Genomic DNA, 21,168 nt, shown 5'->3' with positions numbered 1-21,168 from the left:
TTTAAGCGCTGAAGACGCTGAACTCGCCGGAGATGAAGAATCCGGAGATTCATACATTTACCCCCTGGTCCGGACTGAAGGACCTGCCAACCATTGCAGATATTTCTACTGTTGCTGTATTGGATGCTGTCACAATAGAAAAAATGGTGGAGGATTATTTTGCTGACACCATCCAAATAGACATGTCAGACAGTCCATATTGTTACTGGCAGGAAAAAAAGGCAGTTTGGAAGCCCCTGTACAAACTGGCTCTATTTTACCTGAGTTGTCCCCCCTACAGTGTGTTCTCGGAAAGAATTTTTAGTGCAGCGGGGAACCTGGTCAGTGAGCGGCGAAGGAGGTTGCTTCCTCAGAACGTTGAAAAAATGATGTTCATAAAAATGAATTATCAATTCCTCAATCAAATACAGCACTGCCCTCCAGATAGTACAGAGGGACCTGTGGTTGTGGAGTCCAGCGGGGACGAATTGATAATGTGTGAGGAGGAGGAAGTACACACTGTAGGGGGAGAAGAATCAGAGGTTGAGGATGAGGACGACATCTTGCCTCAGTAGAGCCTGTTTAGTTTGTACAGGGAGAGATGAATAGCTTTTTTGGTGTGGGGGCCCAAACAAACCAATCATTTCAGCCACAGTTGTTTGGTAGGCCCTGTCGCTGAAATGATTGGTTTGTTAAAGTGTGCATGTCCTATTTCAACAACATAAGGGTGGGTGGGAGGGCCCAAGGACAATTCCATCTTGCAACTCTTTTTTTGGCATTATGTAACCATTTAACAGTCGTTTGCCATGAGCACAAAGTAAAACAAAATTAAAACAAATTCTACTAATTAAACTAAAAGTAAAATGCCCTGTCATAATCAAAAACAAGAGGTATTGATGTGCTAGAACTACTGTAGTGTTTATAAGTTATAAACACTACACTTGAAAGCTTGAGCCTTTAAATGAAAAAGTCACTCTTCATTGCACGAATATTTGCAACAGGGACAATTTTTGGGTTAACAAAGTCAACAAATAACACTTCGACGCTGTCTGTCTTTCACATACTTGATGGGATCTCAATGATGAATGCTCTGTACCATGGTCGTCTAAAACAAGAGTTATTGACGTGCTATAACTACTGTAGTTTTTATAAATTATAAACACTACACTTGAAAGTTGGAGGAGGTATTGTGGCCCCGGTACCAAATTGGGTACCGGGGCCACTCCACTATGCAGTCCAGATAGAGGCGTATCAGATATTAAACAACGTTGACTGTTGCTGCCAAATCATAAATTAATGAAAATGACCTGTCATCGTCAAAAACAAGAGGTATTGACACGCTCGAACTACACCCTGTATATGCTGCAGAGGATGTAGGAGCAGGCAGCTGTGCAGTGGAATTCAGACCATTTGAAGGCGGAGGTATTGTGGCCCCGGTACCAAATTGGGTATCGGGGACCACTGCACTATGCAGTCCAGAAAGCTACCTCAGTGAAACGTTTTGGACTAAAAACAATATTGTGAGGTGTGAGGTGTTCAGAATAGACTGGGAATTAGTGGAAATGATTGTTATTGAATGTTATTGAGGTTAATAATAGCGTAGGAGTGAAAATAAACCAAAAAACTTGATTTTAACACTTTTTATGTTTTTTTAAAAATAAATCCAAATCCAAAACCTTAAATCCGAACCAAAACCTTTCGTCAGGTGTTTTGCGAAACAAATCCGAACCCAAAACCTCAAGCAAATCCGAATCCAAAACACAAAACACGAGACACCAAAAGTGGCCGGTGCACATCCCTAGATCAAATAAGGTTTAAGGTTACCATAGGTTAATAAAACAATGGGCAGACTAGATGGGCCAAGCGGTTCTTATCTACCATCAAATTATATGTTTCTATGTTAACATTGCTGAATGTAATTCTCTGATAGATCATTTATACAGCCCTGTAGATCAAGCTGTCTCAAACCTGGGAGTAAATGTATGAAGCTTTGGGTTCTTCAACACCCGCGAGTTCGGAGTCTTCAGTGCTTAAATTTAAAGTGGCGCTGCCTTGTAAAGGGAAGTTTCCCTTTACAAGGCAGCGCCGCTTTAAATTTAAGCGCTGAAGACGCCAAACTCGCGGGTGTTGAAGAACCCGGAGCTTCATACATTTACCCCCTGATGTCTTTTATAATACAGCTCAGGCACCTTCAAGCACATTATTTTTAAACTGCTATTATCATAAGGTTTCTCCTCCAATAAATGTATACATTCATTTGAGGAGTATATATTCAAATCTCCATACATAGTAGCTATTCATTACTTTACATATCCATTCCTTGTTATGATAGAGAGTATGTTCAAATACTGTGTTTGTAAATAGTGTATCCATATATGGTATTGCAACAGATGCATTTTGGTGGGGCATAAGATTTCCAGCCCCTGACCCTTCTGCCCGTAATTATAAGGTGCATTGTTGTCATTTTATAAGTAATATTATCTGATAGTAGCGATCTGCCAGACCCAATTCATTATTCTTACACTGTGGAGACTTGCTTTTGCAGACCCCAATAATAAGGTAAGTTGTGCTGTCTCAGAGCCTGATATCACTTGTTTTACAGCTGTAACTGCTTCAAGCAGAAAGATCATCATCATCATCATTTATTTATATAGCGCCAACATATTGCGTAGCGCTTTACAATTGGGGACAAACTAATAAACAAACTAGGTAAAACAGACAAAGAGGAGAGAAGGCCCTGCTCGCAAGCTTACTATCCATGGGATACAGTCAGTTTTTAAATTGCTGTGGATTATGGCCATGCACCTATGTATACACAGGAGGGACCAATAGAAAGATTGATATAAAATAAAATTTGCAGCCGTGGTGCATTTTTTATGTTTTGTAAATGAACAACATGAGTTGATTCCCCATTTTATAGCATTGCTTACAGATGCCAGGATCTGAATGAACGTTATCTGAAGAGCTGAATACAGTACATGTCTAGCTTTTTTTTTTTTTTTTTTAAATAACCTAGCATGCAAAAAAGCAATCTGGCATACGATAATCAAATGCAAAAAAATAAACATTGGGAAAATAGCAGACATTATGCAATAATATTCTACAAATATAGCAGAGAGATTAAAAAAGTTTTAAAAATGTATACAATTTAGACCTCTGCTTACATTAATTCCTTGGATGTAATCCAAGGAATTAATGTTTACAAATTTAGGGACTGATGCTGAGTTAGGAGCAAAGCAAAGAAAAGGAATAAATTTGCACCTTGGCAAAACCATGTTGCATTGGAGGGGAAGGTAAATTTAAAATGTAAGGACAGATTTATAGTAGGGGTGTGCACCGGCCACTTTTGGTGTTTTGGGTTCTGATTAGCTTGAGGTTTTGGGTTCTGATTTGTTTTACCAAAACACCCCACAAAAGGTTTTGGTTCTGATTTTGGGTTTTGGGTTCTGATTTTTTTTTAAAAAAGCATAAAAAGTGCTAAAATCCATATTTTTGGTTTTTTCACTCCTACACTATTATTAACCTCAATATCATCCATTTCCACTAATTTCCAGTCTATTCTGAACACCTCACAATATTGTTTTTAGTCCAAAAGGTTGCACCGAGGTAGCTGGATGTCTAAGCTAAGCGACACAACTGGGCGGCACAAACACGTGGCCCATCTAGGAGTGGCACTGCAGTGGCAGACAGGATGGCAGTTTGCAAGAGTTTGCTAGAGGTGCAAGATGGAATTGTCCTTGGGCCCTCCCACCCACCCTGATGTTGTTGAAATAGGACATTCGCACTTTAACAAACCAATCAGGAACAGTGAACGTAGTTTAATCTGTGGTACTAATATTTCTGGACTGCTGGAACAGTGAACGTAGTTTAATCTCTGGTACTAATATTTCTGGACTGCAGGAACAGTGAACGTAGTTTAATCTCTGGTACTAATATTTCTGGACTGCAGGTATAGTGAACGTAGTTTAATCTCTGGTACTAATATTTCTGGACTGCAGGAACAGTGAACGTAGTTTAGTCTCTGGTACTAATATTTCTGGACTGCAGAAACAGTGAACGTAGTTTAATCTCTGGTACTAATATTTCTGGACTGCAGGAACAGTGAATGTAGTTTAATCTCTGGTACTAATATTTCTGGACTGCAGGAACAGTGAACGTAGTTTAATCTCTGGTACTAATATTTCTGGACTGCAGGACTATCTCTGATCGAGATCATGGAGGAAATTGACGAGGAGGGTGTTGCTGGTGTGGATACAACAGGACCAAGGGATTTAGGTGTCCCTGGACTGCTGACGGTCCTAGCCACAGGTCCTGAACTAAACACTGAATTATGAAGGTTCTTCAGGTGACGTATAAGGGAGGATGTCCCTAGGTGGCCAAGATCCTTACCACTGCTTATTTGAGCTTTACATAGGGTACATATGGCCATACATTTGTTGTCCGGATTGGGATAAAAATAACTCCAGACTGAAGAGGTGGATTTTTTGGTCTTCTGGCCAGGCATGACGATGGGCTTTTTCATCCCATGGACAACAACTGTTTCCCCACCTGGTGCCTCATTTAAGATAACCACATCAGCATCCTCCTCGTCAAGTTCCTCCTCAGCGCCAGCTACATCAATATCCTCCTCCCGGTGTACAACATTGACACCTTCATTAGCCAAATCTGTAACTGGACTGTGGGTGATCCTTCCAGCATATGCAGAGGGCGTGCTGCAAATGGTGGAAGGAGCCACCTCTTCCCGTACAGTGATGGGAAGGTCAGGCTTCGCAACCACCAACACCCTTGGACTCGCCTTGGGGATTTGTGATGCCATCTCTTTAGAAGGCAGAGTTGTTTGCTGTGTTGTTGATGACAGCTTAACTCTCTTAAATTTTTTAGAGGGGGGGGAGGAGGAAGGCTTAGATCCTTGGGTGAAGCTGAACCACTAGTCATGAACACGGGCCAGGGCCTAAGCCGTTCCTTGCCACTCCGTGTCGTAAATGGCATATTGGCAAGTTTACGTTGCTCCTCAGATGATTTCAATTTTCTTTTTTTGCTAATTTTAGTGAACTTTGGCTTTTTGGTTTTTACATGCCCTCTACTAGAAGATTGGGCATCGCCCTTGGCAGATGACGTTGATGGCATTTCATCGTCTATGTCATGAATAGTGGCAGCAGCTTCAGCATTAGGAGGAAGTGGTTCTTGATCTTTCTCTACTTTATCCTCCAAATTTTTGTACTCCATTATAGTTTAATCTCTGGTACTAATATTTCTGGACTGCAGGAACAGTGAACGTAGTTTAATCTCTGGTACTAATATTTCTGGACTGCAGGAACAGTGAACGTATTTTTATATATTGCAGTACTAATATTTTTGACTGCAGGAACAGTAAACGTAGAGTAATATTGCAGTACTAATATTTCTTGACTGCAGGAACAGTGAACGTATTTATATATTGCAGTACTAATATTTCTTGACTGCAGGAACAGTGAACGTAGTAAAATATTGCAGTACTAATATTTCTTGACTGCAGGAACAGTGAACGTATTTTTATATATTGCAGTACTAATATTTCTTGACTGCAGGAACAGTGATCGTATTTATATATTGCAGTACTAATATTTCTTGACTGCAGGAACAGTGAACGTATTTATATATTGCAGTACTAATATTGTTTGACTGCAGGAACAGTGAACGTATTTATATATTGCAGTACTAATAGTTTTTGACTGCAGGAACAGTGAACGTATTTATATATTGCAGTACTAATAGTTTTTGACTGCAGGAACAGTGAACGCATTTATATATTGCAGTACTAATATTTCTTGATTGCAGGAACCGTGAATGTATTTTTATATATTGCAGTAGAAATTTTTTTATACTTTTTTTAGAATTTTTTTATATTTTTTTTTTAATTAGTTTTGTATACTTTTTTTTTAGAATTTTTTTCATTATTTTTGTATAATTTTTTTTGTCTTTTTTTTGTATTTTTTTATAACTTTTTAATAATTTTAAAACAACAATGGCCTTAGCAGAACAGAGCACAGGACACAGCACCACTGGACTCAGCAGGACAGAGCACTGGACAAAGCACCACTGGACTCAGCAGGACAGAGCACTGGAAAAAAGAACCACTGGACTGATCAGCAGGACAGAGCACAGGACCAAGTAACCACTGGATATTAAGCAGGACAGAGTGACAGGACACAGGACACAGGACGGAGCACCACTAAACCTATAACCTCCCTCTTCAATGATCTGAGCCCGACTGAAGATGCCAGCCGCGAGCGGGGAATTTATGCAATCTGAGTCTCGCGAGAACAGACACGAGACTTGGACGTCAGAGCCTCACTTTCATTTTTTTGGGGCGCCAGAAATACCTGAACAGTGCTCGGATCCCGTCGGATCCGCACTGTTCGGGTGGGCTCGGATTAGCGCAATCCGAGCCCGCTCATCTCTAATTTATAGTTGGGGTAGGGCCTGTCCTAGATCAACTTTAATTTCAGTGCAAAAATAAAGCTATCAGGTATTTGTGTGCTACATGAAAAAACAGCCAGTATTTTCCTTGCGTGCAAAAAAATAAATCAATTTGTACCCCTTGCATTGTAACATGGTTTGTCCAGGTGCAAACTTGCTCCTTGTTTTGCTTTTTAATTAACTCGGCATCAGGCCCTTATTGAGTAACCTAACTTTTTTTGTAGCTTTGTTTGGTTTGGCACCAATGGGAGGTCTAGAGTGGCCTTAGGGTATTTCTGGGCATTTATTGGAATGTATCACCTGTTTGTTAAGCACACACACACACTCTTACAAGTAGTACTAGTGGGAATTAAACCCATCTGACAGAAGGAAGCACCTTGAAAGTATTGAATGACTTAAACATATATTATCAAATGTGTGCAACTCAAACATAGGAGTCTATTTATTAACTAGAGAAACTCCTACGTCTGGGGATGAATGTGTGCCATACTATTGTCAGCGGTAGTCCTCGCCAGCAAAGAGATTCATTGGCTATCTGCAGTGATATCTCTCCCCATGGGGAAACCTATGTACCAAAGATCACAGTGGTATATGTACTGCCGAAATCCTTCTACCGTTATTGCCATCTCAGGAGATATAATATTTAAAAAATATTTTACAAGTTTTTAACTAGAATGAGGGGGGTGGCTCTTTAAGAACCATAATCCTACTCCCACATGTTGTTTGAAAAAACAAGGCGCACCCTTGTTTGAAAAAGGGGAGTCTCCTCTTTCAAACTATGGTGCCCCTTTTTGCTTTTTGTTTGGTGATCAATTCTGATCACCAAAAAAAAACATAAAACACAATACTTATATAAGCACAAGGGATTGTCTGTTTTAGAAATCAAATGTCTGCAATAGTCTATATGTAAAATACGCAAGGACTCCCAATTCAAACATGGGAGTCTTTGTTTATCTATTGTGTTTGTTATCACTTGTGATTGCCAGAAAATTAAACATATGAATGTAATTTAAGATATTAGGTCTACATTTGTTCTCTGGCACCCTGAAACAAATTGGCACCATTCTTGTTGAGAGACCAGCAGCTATTTAGAAAGGTATGACATCCCTTTTTTTATCAAAGGTTTGCACAACTTTAATTTAGTAAATAAATAAAAAATGTGAACAATTTTCCTCTAATGTGCTACCTCCTGGTTGCTATAGTGCATTACCAGCTTAGGTTATAAAGGTAATTGTTCACTCGTGTGACACATTAGATTGCCTAGTTTTCTAAATTGCATGCCCTCCCCACTTTGCCTCTGTACCCTTTACAATGTCATCTCATTTTTGAAGGGGGAAAAAAAATCGCAAAGAGTGGTAGTTCTGATTGGGGTGCCAGGAATACAAACATTCAAAGTAAACCCATACAAATGAAACACCATTCTTATTGGAAGAATTGTAGATATCTAGAAAGGTATGACTATCCCTTCTTTTCAACAGTTTTCCCCACTTGTATTTAATAAATTAAAAATTTGTTATTTTCTGTTTATTGCACCACTTTCTGAAAACGACAGTGCATTTTAATCTAGGGTTATAAAGAAACCAATGGAATTTTCTGAAAATGCAAAGTGTACTGGAAAAAATGCATGATTTTTTTGGGGCACTGTACAGAAAAATTACTGATATTGTAGTTTTAATGTGATAAGCCTAAAAGTGCCAAAAATATGCTTAACACATGGGTTAAAAATTCTAAGCAGCCCAGGGGTTAAAAGAACGGAATCAGCACAGCCAATAGTCTTGCTGGCTTCCCTACACAGCTGTTGTGTCCTGCTTTGAGATTTGAGGGTACATTACAAATTTTTTGCTCAAATATTTGCCACCACATATGGCTGAAAGATGAATTTTGGAGCCACCTGTACCAGTGGGCACAATATTACAGCCACTGGGGCAGGACTACAGTCCCCCTACACTGGGCACATTGTGGTGTGAAATTACATCCTGCTGGGCAATTACATGGCATACTACATTGAGCTAGGAATTTGCTGAGCATTTTACATCCCGTTGGGCATTGAATAAAGGGGAAGGTTGGTGAAAAGTTAAGGGTTAGAGGTTCACATCCTCATTACCACCCAGAGCCCATTGTAATCTTAATTCAATACTGACAATATGTATGACGCTATGCTGAATGTCGTGCATTGTATTAATGGATTGTAAGGTGGGAGTCAGTCTAATGGGATGCCTAGGAAAGATATCAAATTAACTTTCACAAATATCTCTGAGCATAATCAAAGTAAATACTGCCCTTTAACCTGAACACCGTAAAGGTCATTTGAAGAAGTGCCAAAGCACACCCCTGCACAGACACAACATTGCGAGGCCCCATAGCAAAATTGGGTGGTGGGCAGTGATGCTGTTCATCCTTCCGCTGCCGCTGCTCTGCTCTGTATTTGCTTCACTGCATTTACTATAAAAATGGGTTCAGGCAGTGAATTAATTATTCCCATTGAATGGTGTGTGGCGTCTAAAGCTGCCCTTCACCTCCAGAACCCACAGCTGCAGCAATCCTTGCAACTGTAAGAGTTCCACCATCGCCCCTGCAGAATTTACACCTATTTTTGTGACAATCTGCTAAAGTTTATGCAGCAACTGGAGTTTGAACAGCAAAATGGTGGTGTCTGGAGGAGTGCAAGATTTTCCCTGTTGTGATAGGCACTGGTCTGCCGATTGAGGGCACCGACAGTGGAATATGCACCCTAGCTACGCCTTATATTACATCCATGTGCAAATATTTGATTGTGTTTGTGAGACCAGATATTTAAATTAAATTACATTTTTCTACTAATACTTAATAATAAAAATATTATAACAAGTAATAATATTTATCATTAACAGGAAGAAAAGGACATTGGAAATACAAATAGCAGGTTTGGACGGGATGTCCCTCTATTTTAAAATGCTCACTTCCTCTGGCTTTGATGATTCGTTGAACGTTCTGTATTCCCAGGAGAAGGTCACATCCTCAAAGCCGATGCAGGTGGTGAATACACAGGGCAGGTAGACATCTGTTCCATTCTGGGCTTTCATCTGAGGGTTCTTGCCTACGGATACTTCTAATGTAAAGCAGGTATGGGCAAGTAGCATAGCTGGGGGTAGATATAAGTGTTAATCAAAATGTGTATATTAGGCCATTACTACATAATAATTGATGCTCTTTGTTTCTGAAATGTAAAAAAGCAGGTAGTACAGTATTTTATTCCTACATTACAATAATATAGGGCCCCCACATAACCTGGTTTTCTCAGGACATCCCCTTTTTTTCCATCCAAAATCTTTAACTCAATTTACTTCTTTTACTATAATGTAAACTCCTGATAAACTCACATAAACAGAAAAAGTGGGAATAAATCCCTGCAGTTGTTTTATGGGACCTAAACGAAAGTATATGGTGGACTTGGTGTAAACTTTAAGTCACAGCATTTTATAATAAAATTATGGGAGATCTATAATAACAAAAAGGAGGGGAAAGTTCTTTGGATTTAATATATTAATGACAATTATTATGATGAAAATGGAAGGTACGTATACTACACATATATTTGCATCTTTGTACAGGAGCAAACAATCTTTTGTTGCTGCAACTGACCAATATAGACTTTTTTGTTTAGGGGGGAGGCTTATCAATTATATAATATAATTATACTATATCATTATTATATTGACCTCGTAACAAAAATACATCTTTTTGTGTATATCTGGATTCCCTGTTCCGCGTCATCTGTTCTTACTCCAGCTGTTCACTTCTGCATTATTGTGCGTGACCCAGGGTTAGCTTGCCTGCAAAAGGCAGTAGCGGATCCAAAGTGGAGCAAGCTGTATAGTCTATATACATTTGCCTGTTGGCTAAGTGTGCCTGGGCAGCATCCACTGCCTGCTTCGCGGCCGACAGGCACATGTACATAATATGTGACCGCAGACAGCTCGCCCATGTTATGAGTGAAAGAGGGGGCACTAAATTGCCCCCTTCCCCAATGACTGGAACTGTCCACCAGAGTGTAGGGGGCCGTCAAACTTCCTCTCCAGCATGCTGAAAGACAGCATGGGACAGGAGGATGGGTAAGTAATTAATATGGGCTGCCACTAGAGATAAGAGGTCTGCAGATTATCACCAAAAGTTGTAGAATTATAAAGCCAATAGAGAGCTGGGGTCTGCATCTTTTTTCATTAACAGAGATTGGGAGGTGTGGGAGCTGCCAATAGAAATCTGAGGTCTATCTAGTAAAGCAACCAGAGATTTGGTGGTCTATATTTTATAGTAGCCTCCAGTACACTCCGAGGACAGTGGCAGGTGGGGAGTTTGACTGGGGCGGTACACCTGTCAAACCATAATGCAGGTGTCCTAAGGTGAGCTAAGGGAGGACAGAAACCTCCCGTGGAGCAGAAGGGCAAGGGTTGGAATTGGATAGTAATCACTATAATGCATTATGTTTTCTTCTTCAGAATCCATGGAAGCCCCACGAATAGGTTAATCCTTAACCAGCTAAGTAGTGACAGGAAAAAAGATGACACCCACAGAAGATTTATAAAGTGATCCCTTTCTATTCTTGTCTTTTTCCTGTCTCTTCAGATGTTGAATAAGACAGTGGCAAAGTAGCCATATATTTTGATTTGTTATCCAGATTGGGCTTACCTGTTTCTTGGAGAGGACCCAGAAGGTCCTGGTGTTGCACCCATATGAATTATCCCACTGAGACAAGGGGTGGTCTTGTTGGGACTGTTTTCTTCTACGGGGCTAATGCTATATCCAGGTCAACACTCAGGAAGGAAGGAACGCATCACTCTATTGCTGAGTTCTGGATGCAGCCTGCAGTATGGAGCCGTGACCTAACCCTATTATACTGAAGAACACCCTTTCCAGGTAAGCCTTAGTAAGGGGCGTTGGAGCTTGTTTATGCCCTTATTCTATCTCCTTCCCAGTACTTTTACAAAGCCTGTGGAAGGAAAAAAGACTGGGAAGTTATATAATCGCATGTTTGGAGCATGTGATAGAGAATTATCCATTGATTATATAGAGGCTTTATGCATGGAATGTATGCCTAAGAAAAGGACTCCAGTACAACCCCCAGAATAATTTATTTAATTAGTGAGTTGGATGAAGAAGAATAAAGAAGACCATCAGGCATCCCAAGGGGTTAAAATAATCATTCTCACATGGGTTTAAATTTGGATGAAGTACAGGACTTATATTCAGAGGAGTTTATAGAATCATATGAGGCAAGCTCATCTGAAACAGAAGAAGAGGATGCAAAAGAAGAATCTGGGAGATATCATCCTAAATTGTTCGGGATGAACAATATATATACTGACAAGAAAAAGTAAGTAGACAATACTGGTTAAAGAATATGAAGATGATGAGGAAAGGAATGGATTTCCTATGTCACTTATCATTGGATGGTGTGACACTTTTATCTAGAAGTATAGCATCCACACTGGTGGCCAGAAGAACCCCGACTATATACATGTACAGTAGACCAGCAGTCTAAAAAACATTTAACTGCACTATGCCTAAAGGTTTTCTGTTTGACAAAAGACTGGACTCAAAAAGGTGCAGAGAATAAATTAAATCAGTTACCTATAACTTGTAAAAAAAACCTTTTTCCTGTTTCTTCTTCTAGGTAGTCAGAATTTATTGTCCTCGCAAACAGTATACCAGACAGTATGTGGTCAATCCATCCAAGTGGCCCTTTCAATAGAAGGAAGGAACAAAGAAACTCACAATGACTATAGATTGATCTAGTCTCTAACAATTCTGTTTGGTGGGTAGCTAGATTTCAAGGTATGGGGAGACGTGGACAATGAATGTTGGGTCCAGGACATTGTAATCAGTGGGCACAAAATAGAATTCTACAAGGTGCCCGTGACATATCGTTTTGTAAGATCACACAGCCCATAATCTCTGCTGCAAAGGACAGCAGTCTACAAACACTGTTAGCAAGTAATTTGTCCAGTACCTACCAACCAAAGGGGAACAGGCTTTACTCCATTCTGGTCAGGAGATTTTTGAACTATTTTGAATCTGGAAAGGCCTAATTGGTTTGTAAAGACAATGCGATTTTGCATGGAGTCTGTAAACTCCATTCTCAGAGCAGTAAAAAATGGAGATTTCTTAACATCAATAGATTTACAGGATGTCTACATTCACATTCCAATCACACCACAACATTATCATTTCCTCAGATTCTTCAGCATAGGACAACATTTCCAGTTTACCTGCCTACCTTTTGGCCTCTCAACATCTCCTAGAAAATGTATAGAGGTGTTGGCCCTGATGGCTGCTCTCAGGAAATAGGGATTTGCATTACTGCCATATCAAGATAATAGTCTGGTAATAGGAAAATCAGAGCACAGTGCCAAGACCAAGACACTTTAGGTAATTGCAGTTTTTGCAATTACATGACTTGATTATAAACTTCAGCAAGGCACAAATTGTGCTGTCCCAAGAGATTCAATTCCTGGGTACAGACAGATACAGCAAGAGAAAAAGCATCAGTGTCACAAGAAGGAATCCAAAAGATTCAACGACTGGCTTATCTAATCCAAGCTCAACAGGTCTTCTGTGAGGGAATGTCTCAGAATCTTAGGCACATGAGACGTCTACAACTAGAAGTACTCAAACAGTAAAATCACAATCCAAAATCATTGCATCATTATCTGAGGCTTTCACACAGAAAGATCTTTGGAATGGTGGCAATATTAATGGGGTATACCTCTCTTAAAACCAACATGGACTTCAGTAACAATAGACTCAAGCTTCAATGAATGATGAGCTCATCTGAACACAGAAGTAATACAAAATGCATGGAGTCAAAATTAACGGAGAGTACATGCAAACTCTCTGGAAACGAGAAATGTGGTGTGCAATACAAAGTTTTATGCCTCAACTGCGACACAAATATCTAAGAATCTTTTCAGACATTTGGACAGTGGTAGCTTTCATAAGCAAACAAGGAGGCATCAAGAGCAAATGCATGATGGCAGAGATATTAACAATCATATCCTGGGCAGATAACAATCTAAAGTCCCTATCAGTACTTCAGGTAGTGGGGAAGGGCAACAAAGTGGCAGATTATCTTAGTTGTTACCAGATCCATCCAGAAGAATAGGTATCGAACAGAGAAATGTTCTGGAAAATAACAGAGACGTTTGGGGTCCCACAAATAGATTTGATGGCGACAGCAAGGTAAAACGATCATATTTCAATCAGAAGGACTGAAAAGCAGAAGGAATAGATGCTCTAATGAGACCTAGGAAACTTAAACTGGGATACTTGTACCCTTATGTGCCTCTAACTGCACATATACTGAAGAAAGAAGAAACAGAAGTAATACCAATACTTCCATTTTGGCCTCGAACACCTTGATTTGTGGCAGCATGGGAGATGCTCTCAGAACAACCATGGTCTTTACCAGCTCGGCCAGACCTTCTACATCAGGAGCCAGCTTTTATACAAATCCAGGGAGTCTCTCTTTGATAGTGTGAAGTTTGAGTGCGCACTGTTGAAGAGTAAAGATATCTCTAACAGTGTTTTACTAAAAGCAAGAAAGAATAATTCTTCTATAGCATACTATAGGATTTTGAAAACATTTATGGATTGGTACAGTCATTTCTTTAAGAAGTTTGCAGAAAAGGCTTGCTTACTGAAGGCACAAATGTCAGTGCTGAGTCTATTCCTGGTCACAACATTAATAGCAGATGACTTAATCATGAAGGTATTTCAAGCAGCGAAGATAGTTCATCCTTGCATGAAATCCTTTGTCGCACATCTGCCCATATTCAAAGTTACATTTTTGACAGCCATCATATCTGGTAGAAGAGTGGGAGAACATCAGGTCATATGGTAGAAAGAACATTTTCTGAACAAACATGCAGATAAAGTGGCGTTACGAACAAATCCAGCATTTGTACTACAAGTAATTTCCAAGTTTAATGTTAACCAAGACATTTTACTTCCAGCTCTGTGTATAGAGACATGTAATTGCAAAATGCATTCATTGGATCTAGTCAGAGTAATATCTATGTATCTCTCCAGGACAAAGGATGTCAGTAATAATGTCCAAGGCAATGTCCAGCTCCTTATAAAAACACAGAGGTCATTTCATATGCTTATAAGAGGAAAGGTCGGGACCAGACAAAATTTTTCTACAAGAGCAATAGCGACCTCTTGGGCTAACAGTGCGCAGGCGTCAGTAAACGATCTCTGTAAAGCAGAAGGGTGGTCATCAGTCTGTATATTTTCCAGGCACTATCTTTTGGATGTCATGACTTCTGAAGACTTCAGTTTGGAAGGAAGATTTTGCAAACGGTTGACCAATAACAAAAATTATGTGTATGAATTGATCAGTGCTTGTTTGATTTATTCTGTTTGAGCCCGCAATATTTTATTGCTTGTATATATCCCATTTGTGGGGCTGTCATGGAGTTTGAAAGGGAAATATGCATCACTCAAAAAGACAAGTGAGGAAAGAAGGAGTCATATTACCTTCTGGGGAGGTCAGATTTTTTCCTATCTTTACTCAGCTGCTTAAGCAATAACTCATTCATGGGGCTGCCATTGAGTTCTATAAGGAAAATAAATTATCAGGTAATAATAATTTGCTTATTTGAATAGTGGTCATGAGAATGCTTTCTATAATATATAGATGTCACCATAATTCTGTCTCTGTATTATATAGCGTTCACAAGAAAGTTCTCTGTATTGTATACAGATCACTAGAATGTTCTCTGTATTGTGTAGAGGCTATTGGCATGTTATCTCTATTGTATATTGTTTATTAAGATGCTTTCAGTATTGTATATTTGTCATGCTCTCTGTATTGCACATTAGTCACTAAGGTACAGTATAGAGATCATTAGAATGCACTCTGTCTTGTATATAGGTCACTAGAATTCTCTAGAATGATCTGTGCATTATATAGAAGGCACTAGAATGTTGTCTGTATAGTATACAGATCACTAGAATGCTCTCTGTCTTGTATATAGGTCATTAGAATGCCCTCCGTATTGTATAGACATCTCTGGGATGTTCTGTGCATTATATAGAAGGCACTAGAATGTTGTCTGTATAGTATACAGATCACTAGAATGCTCTCTGTCTTGTATATAGGCCATTAGAATACCCTCCGTATTGTATAGATATCTCTGGGATGCTCTGTGCATTATATAGAAGCCACCAGAATGCTGTCTGTATTGCATAGAAGTCACTAAAATGCTCTCTATAGTAAATATATAGGCTTCCAGAATGTTCTCTGTACTGTGTATAGGTTACTAAAATGCACTCTGCAGTGGCAGATGCAGCTCCAACTTCTGCAGAGGGCAGGGAAATGGGGCTTTACTATTTCTTTACTATTACTATGTCCATCCTCTACAGGCCTCTGCTCTGCTCAGAAGAGCAGAGGCCTGTAGAGGATGGACAGGCATTGCTGGATCCCCAAAAACAGATTGGCTAAGGGGCCTCGTTCGTGTTATGCCACTGGCTCACTGTATTATATATAGGTCACTAGAATAGTCTCTACATTGAATAGACTATTGGTGCTGTTTATATAGCTATTTTACATAAACATTTTTAATATATTTAATTGGTCATATGCAGTATATAAAATCAACCAAAATTAGAACAACCATGCCTGCACAGTTTTTGTCATATTATCATCATCGGTTTTGTCAACATCAAATCCCTACAGCACCAAACTTCCCAAATGCTCGGACTTGCTGCCCTCAAAGGGAGAACACTTACTCATAGGTGGGAGGTACTACACGAAAAAAGTGGGTGTTTTAAACAGGTTTGTTTATTTAGTCCCTATTTCATAAATGCCGGGAGTATGCAGTACAGCCCAGCCCCACATCAAATCCACAAAATATAGTTCACCCTACCGTTCCCCACATTATTAAATCCCCAAAACATACACAGTTTAACTTTCTTCTTCCCCCCCCCTGCCATTACTCTAGAGACCGCCTACCAGTTCCCTTGCCCACCAATATTACATAGCTTGATCCAGTGACAGTAGAGAAAAATCCTTTCCTGAGTATCCTCTGAGAGACAAACGGCACAGATGATGATTCATGTTTCAGGCAGGGGCTGGAGCCTGCTCTGCCTGTTCGTGGAATCAGAGCTTCAATTTGCACAGACGTCAGTGCAAGCAGGGGGTTGTGATTGATAGTTCAAAATAGGGGGCACAGCCAAGCCAGGTGCTGTTAGTTGGACTGGCTAGTGAGCAGAGAGGGCAGTAGCATGGAGTCTGCTATGACTAGATGAACAAGTGTGAGAAACAGTCCACTCATGGTTAGCAAGTGTGGTAGGATGTGGAACAGCTGAAGGGCTAGAAGAGAGAGCCTGGTACCACAGTGACTGGGAGAGTGAGAAGCAGAATGACAATACCAGTATGAGAGAGTGTCAGCTCTCAGGCTGCTGGTTGCAGGGAGGAAAGCTGAATTAGTAAACATGGGAACTATTAATTTAGAGGGATCACTCCATTGCTAGGCTGACCATATTTCATATACCTATCCTTTTTCCAAATAGGGACCCAACATTCCAGGACACAGACAAGCAGCAGGTCCTATGTTTTTGGAGCCCCACTCAGGAATGAGCATTGGTTTTACATTCTTTCTTTAAAAAAAACATTTTATTTTGAAGTTTAAAGTACAGTAGAGCATAACAATAATAAATAGGTTTACATGGTCCATCATTATTTAGATAACAGTAGAAAATGGATATCCAAAAACATAGATTTAATAGAATTATACATTAAGAAAAATATAAAATAGTAAGAATTGGGGTGGCGGGGCAGGGACTTTTACAGAAGAATAAGTGTTATATGAGAGTTGGTGTTGAATGATTTGTTGCAAATGTAAGTGTACATGCTCTATGGGGCCACTGAAAACTACAGCTCCCAGAAGCCCACAGGTGGAGAGAAGGAGCAGGGGACGGGGCATTTGTGATGAGCCCAGGAAACAGGGAGCACAGAGCCAATGAGTGAGGAGGTGGCAGTGAGTGGAAGAGCCACACAGAGGGGCGCTGTGCAGAACTGTGAGAGGAGAAGGATCTGAAGAGAACCTGGAAGTAGGCAGAGGGAAACAAGCAGAGGAACAGATAAGTGTGCTTATGCTATAGGAACATATATAGAGACTGTGTTTTACCAATAGGGTGACTAAGTTTGTCAGGGATAGTGAGGATTAGCCCTGAAGATTGATATTGATGCTAGTTATACTTGGATAATGGACTGTGTCTGTCTTTAGAATGAAGAGAAGTTATCAGGATACCAGAGATTAGCCCTGAAGATCACGAGCAGAGAAAGATATTGGAAGGAAGGGTTTTACATGACAATAATATAAGTTTAGTGCAAATTTGCTGCTGAGTTTGTGGCACTACAGCTCCCGGCAAACTGTCAGACAACTGTATGCATTAGCTGTTGTCCATTCCAGGTGTAGCTGCCACCTGTGGAGAGAGGACATTTTGTTAGTTCAAATCCACTGCATAGTTCATAGAGTTTTGGTAGAATGTAATAAGGTCGGCCTCGGTTACCAGTTACATGTTACAATTATTTCTATGATAATAATAATAATAACATGTACATGTTGTCCACACGTATAGACGTGTGTTTAAATGTAAATATTTGGGTTCTATGGTCATAAAAAAAAAGGAGTTTACTTTCAAAGTGTCTGTACCTGGCACTGCCTTCTGTTTAAAGAAGTTATAGAGAACTGTGTGCATCTTATTCAAAGGAAGCGCAAAATTGTTGATCTCGGGAAAGTCGCAGAGCCCGGACCATAGTAAAGAGGTGTGGTTGATCATGTAGATAATATGTTATCTTTTCCATGCATGTAACAAATTCTGTTTTTAATAGATGATACAGAAGGAGTGTTGACATTTTTCTGATAAGCTGCAATTATTAATTTTGCTACTACCAGTATATGTGAGATCAATTTGATAGAGTAGTTGGATAAATTATTTGGGAGGGGGTAAGAGATAATGGAAATCCACAAATCTTTTGAATATTGGAGATTAGGACAGGGAGTTTAAAAGTCTGTGCAGAATATCCCAAAGTAGATGTTTCTCTGTGGCCACACCTTCTCCAACAGGTAGGGTCTGATGAGGGATACATTTTGTTAAACTTACTGGGGGTATAGTACCATCTATAATGCAATTTGCACCCTGTCTCCTTAATCAGATTTAATATTGAGAAACAGACTATCTTGTTCCTGATCTCCTCCCAGTGATTCCTCTCAGGTTGTGGAAAATGCCTTGAGGAGGGAGTGAGAGACCAAACTCTGTTTTGAAAAAATGGAAAAATAACATGGAATAACTTTGCCAAATAGTATCCATTTTCTCCATCAGGAAGTTGAGCTATGCATCTAATCCCAGCATGAAACAAGGACTTAAAGAGCTTAACGGAGCAACTTCTATTAAAACAAGAATAATTCCATATGGGAGTAATAGGCTAATTGATAGTTGAAGAGTTAAATTTGGCCATACACATGTAAATTGACCATTGTAAATTTAAGTCAATGAATCTGTGCACTTTGGGAAGTCCCCAGAGAGAGGAAAGACAGGTAAATCCAAGGAACATTATTCCTATGTCTATCCAGCCAATCATATTCACTGAGATCTGAGATACATTCTTTCAGTATGCAGTTAGCCTAATATATTTCCATTTATCATTACTATCTTAAAACTTAGGTTTATGTGGTTTGTCATGTGCTTCATACCACATATCTTTAATATGTGATCAAAGTAGTTCTATTCATTAAGATTTCTGTCTTTTTCATATGGAAGTGTAATGGAAGCTATTTTTATCTACCTTATGGATAGCCTCCTTCCAGGAAGCATCAGTCAATGTCTTTTAAAGCTCCTGGGAAAAGGAGGAGGAATAAAGGACAACAGAGAGAACAGGGAAAGTATGAAACCCATTAAAGAATCAATATTACGTCCAACAAGGACAGAAGCGATGAAATGTACCAGTTCTGATTCATGTTTTTACATGTTTTAATTCAAAAAATATTAACTAATATAGTAATCAAAATATTAAGATGTTAATATCTGCATACAGCATATTGAAAAAGAGAAGTGTTGATAAAGAACAAGAAATACAACTGAGAATTGCCCCACTTCTGAAAAGTATTATTTTGCTGTTTAACATACACACAGTTTAAGAAATAAAATAAAAGTTGTAAAAAGTTAACTTGTATCAGAGCAATAAATGAAGAAGGGTCTGTCACCTGCAGAAGCACTATGTCCACCCATATAATGTAATTATTGCCACATGCTAATGATCAACCTTAAGCGTCTCTCTGACCAGATTGTCAAACTTTTGATGGAACCTGATGTAGAGTTGAACGTACACCCATGTTTGTAGTGTAAGTGCATGCCCACAAAATAACCTGCAAGTGTCTATGCTTATCCATAGTAGCTTGCATACACACATGCACCTGAAGTGACGTTATGGGGGAGGGAAGGGGCGTTCTAACGTACCCTGAGTGCAATAAGGCCGTGGTCATGGAATTGAGAGCTGATAGTGACCTGAACACAGATACACCTTATGCAAGCCTATGTGCTGGTGCAAATGCACGCCAGTATAACTAACCGCTTCGGATTACCCGATTGTGTTTTCTCCTCTCAAGCTGCAGGGTGGTTTCTACATTGATCGAGCATATATTATAGGATCTTGTGTATGTATTTATACAAAAAAAATCTAAAGATTCGTGTGTACACGAGAGGGATGTATGTATGTATTATATGAAGCCTAATAGTAAATGTGTTTTAGTTATGAAAATAAATGTTTACAAAGTTTTATTGCACTTGCGACCTGGTTCTGTGTATGAGGGTATAAGTACGTCTGCTGTACACCTAGCGCATGTTCTACATATGCAGAGCTGGACGCATCTTGAGATGTCTCCAATTCAACATATGGGCTGTAGTACAATGTTTTTACATGGGACTTTTGGGCTGTAAATTACACCCAAGTTACGTTCAACTCTGCATCAGTCCTTAAATTTATATGAACCAGGCAGACACCTATAGCTGCAAACAAATTGCGGCTTCCATATTAAAGAATGATGGAGGAGACTGATGAACATATTACCTTGCTGCAATTATCCAAACTGATGGAAGGTCAGTCATGTCAATGAGATAAAGGCTGCACTGTTCATAAGAATGTCTACAATATAACTCTGGATTGGACTGAGCTTCTAAATAGCTCTATAATGCTACCGCTTTAAAAACAAAGTACAGGTTAACTGATTAAGTGATTGATTCGCTACAAGAACAACAATAACTTGTTCTGGTGCTAACTGCCCTCCTTACATCTGGCTGCACACTACAGATCTTAGGTTAGGAGTTAGGAGTAAATCCAGCTAGATGGCTCATGTAGTCGGGATTTGAAACTACTAACATTATGCGGTGGTGAGAAGGAAACGAGGTGGTGGTAACTGGACAAAAAAAAGTAATTGAACTACTAGTAGCTGACTTTGGACCTGACCATTAGACAGCCTTTGGACATGTAGGGCCTTGCCAGGCAATAAGTGGGTCAAACTGTCTCACTTATGGGATAAGTGAGTATATGTTACTACTTGTTCTTCCTGGTAAAGAATCATACGTTGCTCTCTAACCCTACTTACCAGGTCTCAAATGGTGGCATTTATTCTGGAAACTAATCCCTACAAATCAGTATCGCAAGCAATTAGATGGTCACGTTACCATCTT

General features: G+C 39.5%; 1 protein-coding gene across 2 annotated transcripts in view; it reads right to left on the bottom strand.

Annotated features, from left to right (window-relative positions):
- Nucleotides 1-21,168, bottom strand: part of SCN4B (sodium voltage-gated channel beta subunit 4) — a 69,317-nt gene that overhangs the window by 15,412 nt on the left and 32,737 nt on the right. For both annotated transcript variants that reach the window (XM_075191525.1, XM_075191524.1), the window contains one exon: nt 9,378-9,559. In XM_075191525.1, the coding sequence (XP_075047626.1) occupies nt 9,378-9,559 (182 nt within the window). The remainder of the gene's footprint in view (nt 1-9,377; nt 9,560-21,168) is intronic.

The sequence above is a fragment of the Mixophyes fleayi genome, chromosome 11, assembly GCF_038048845.1.
Source record: "Mixophyes fleayi isolate aMixFle1 chromosome 11, aMixFle1.hap1, whole genome shotgun sequence".
In the NCBI taxonomy this organism is placed as follows: Eukaryota; Metazoa; Chordata; class Amphibia; order Anura; family Limnodynastidae; genus Mixophyes; species Mixophyes fleayi.
This window is presented reverse-complemented; position numbering and strand designations above follow the sequence as displayed.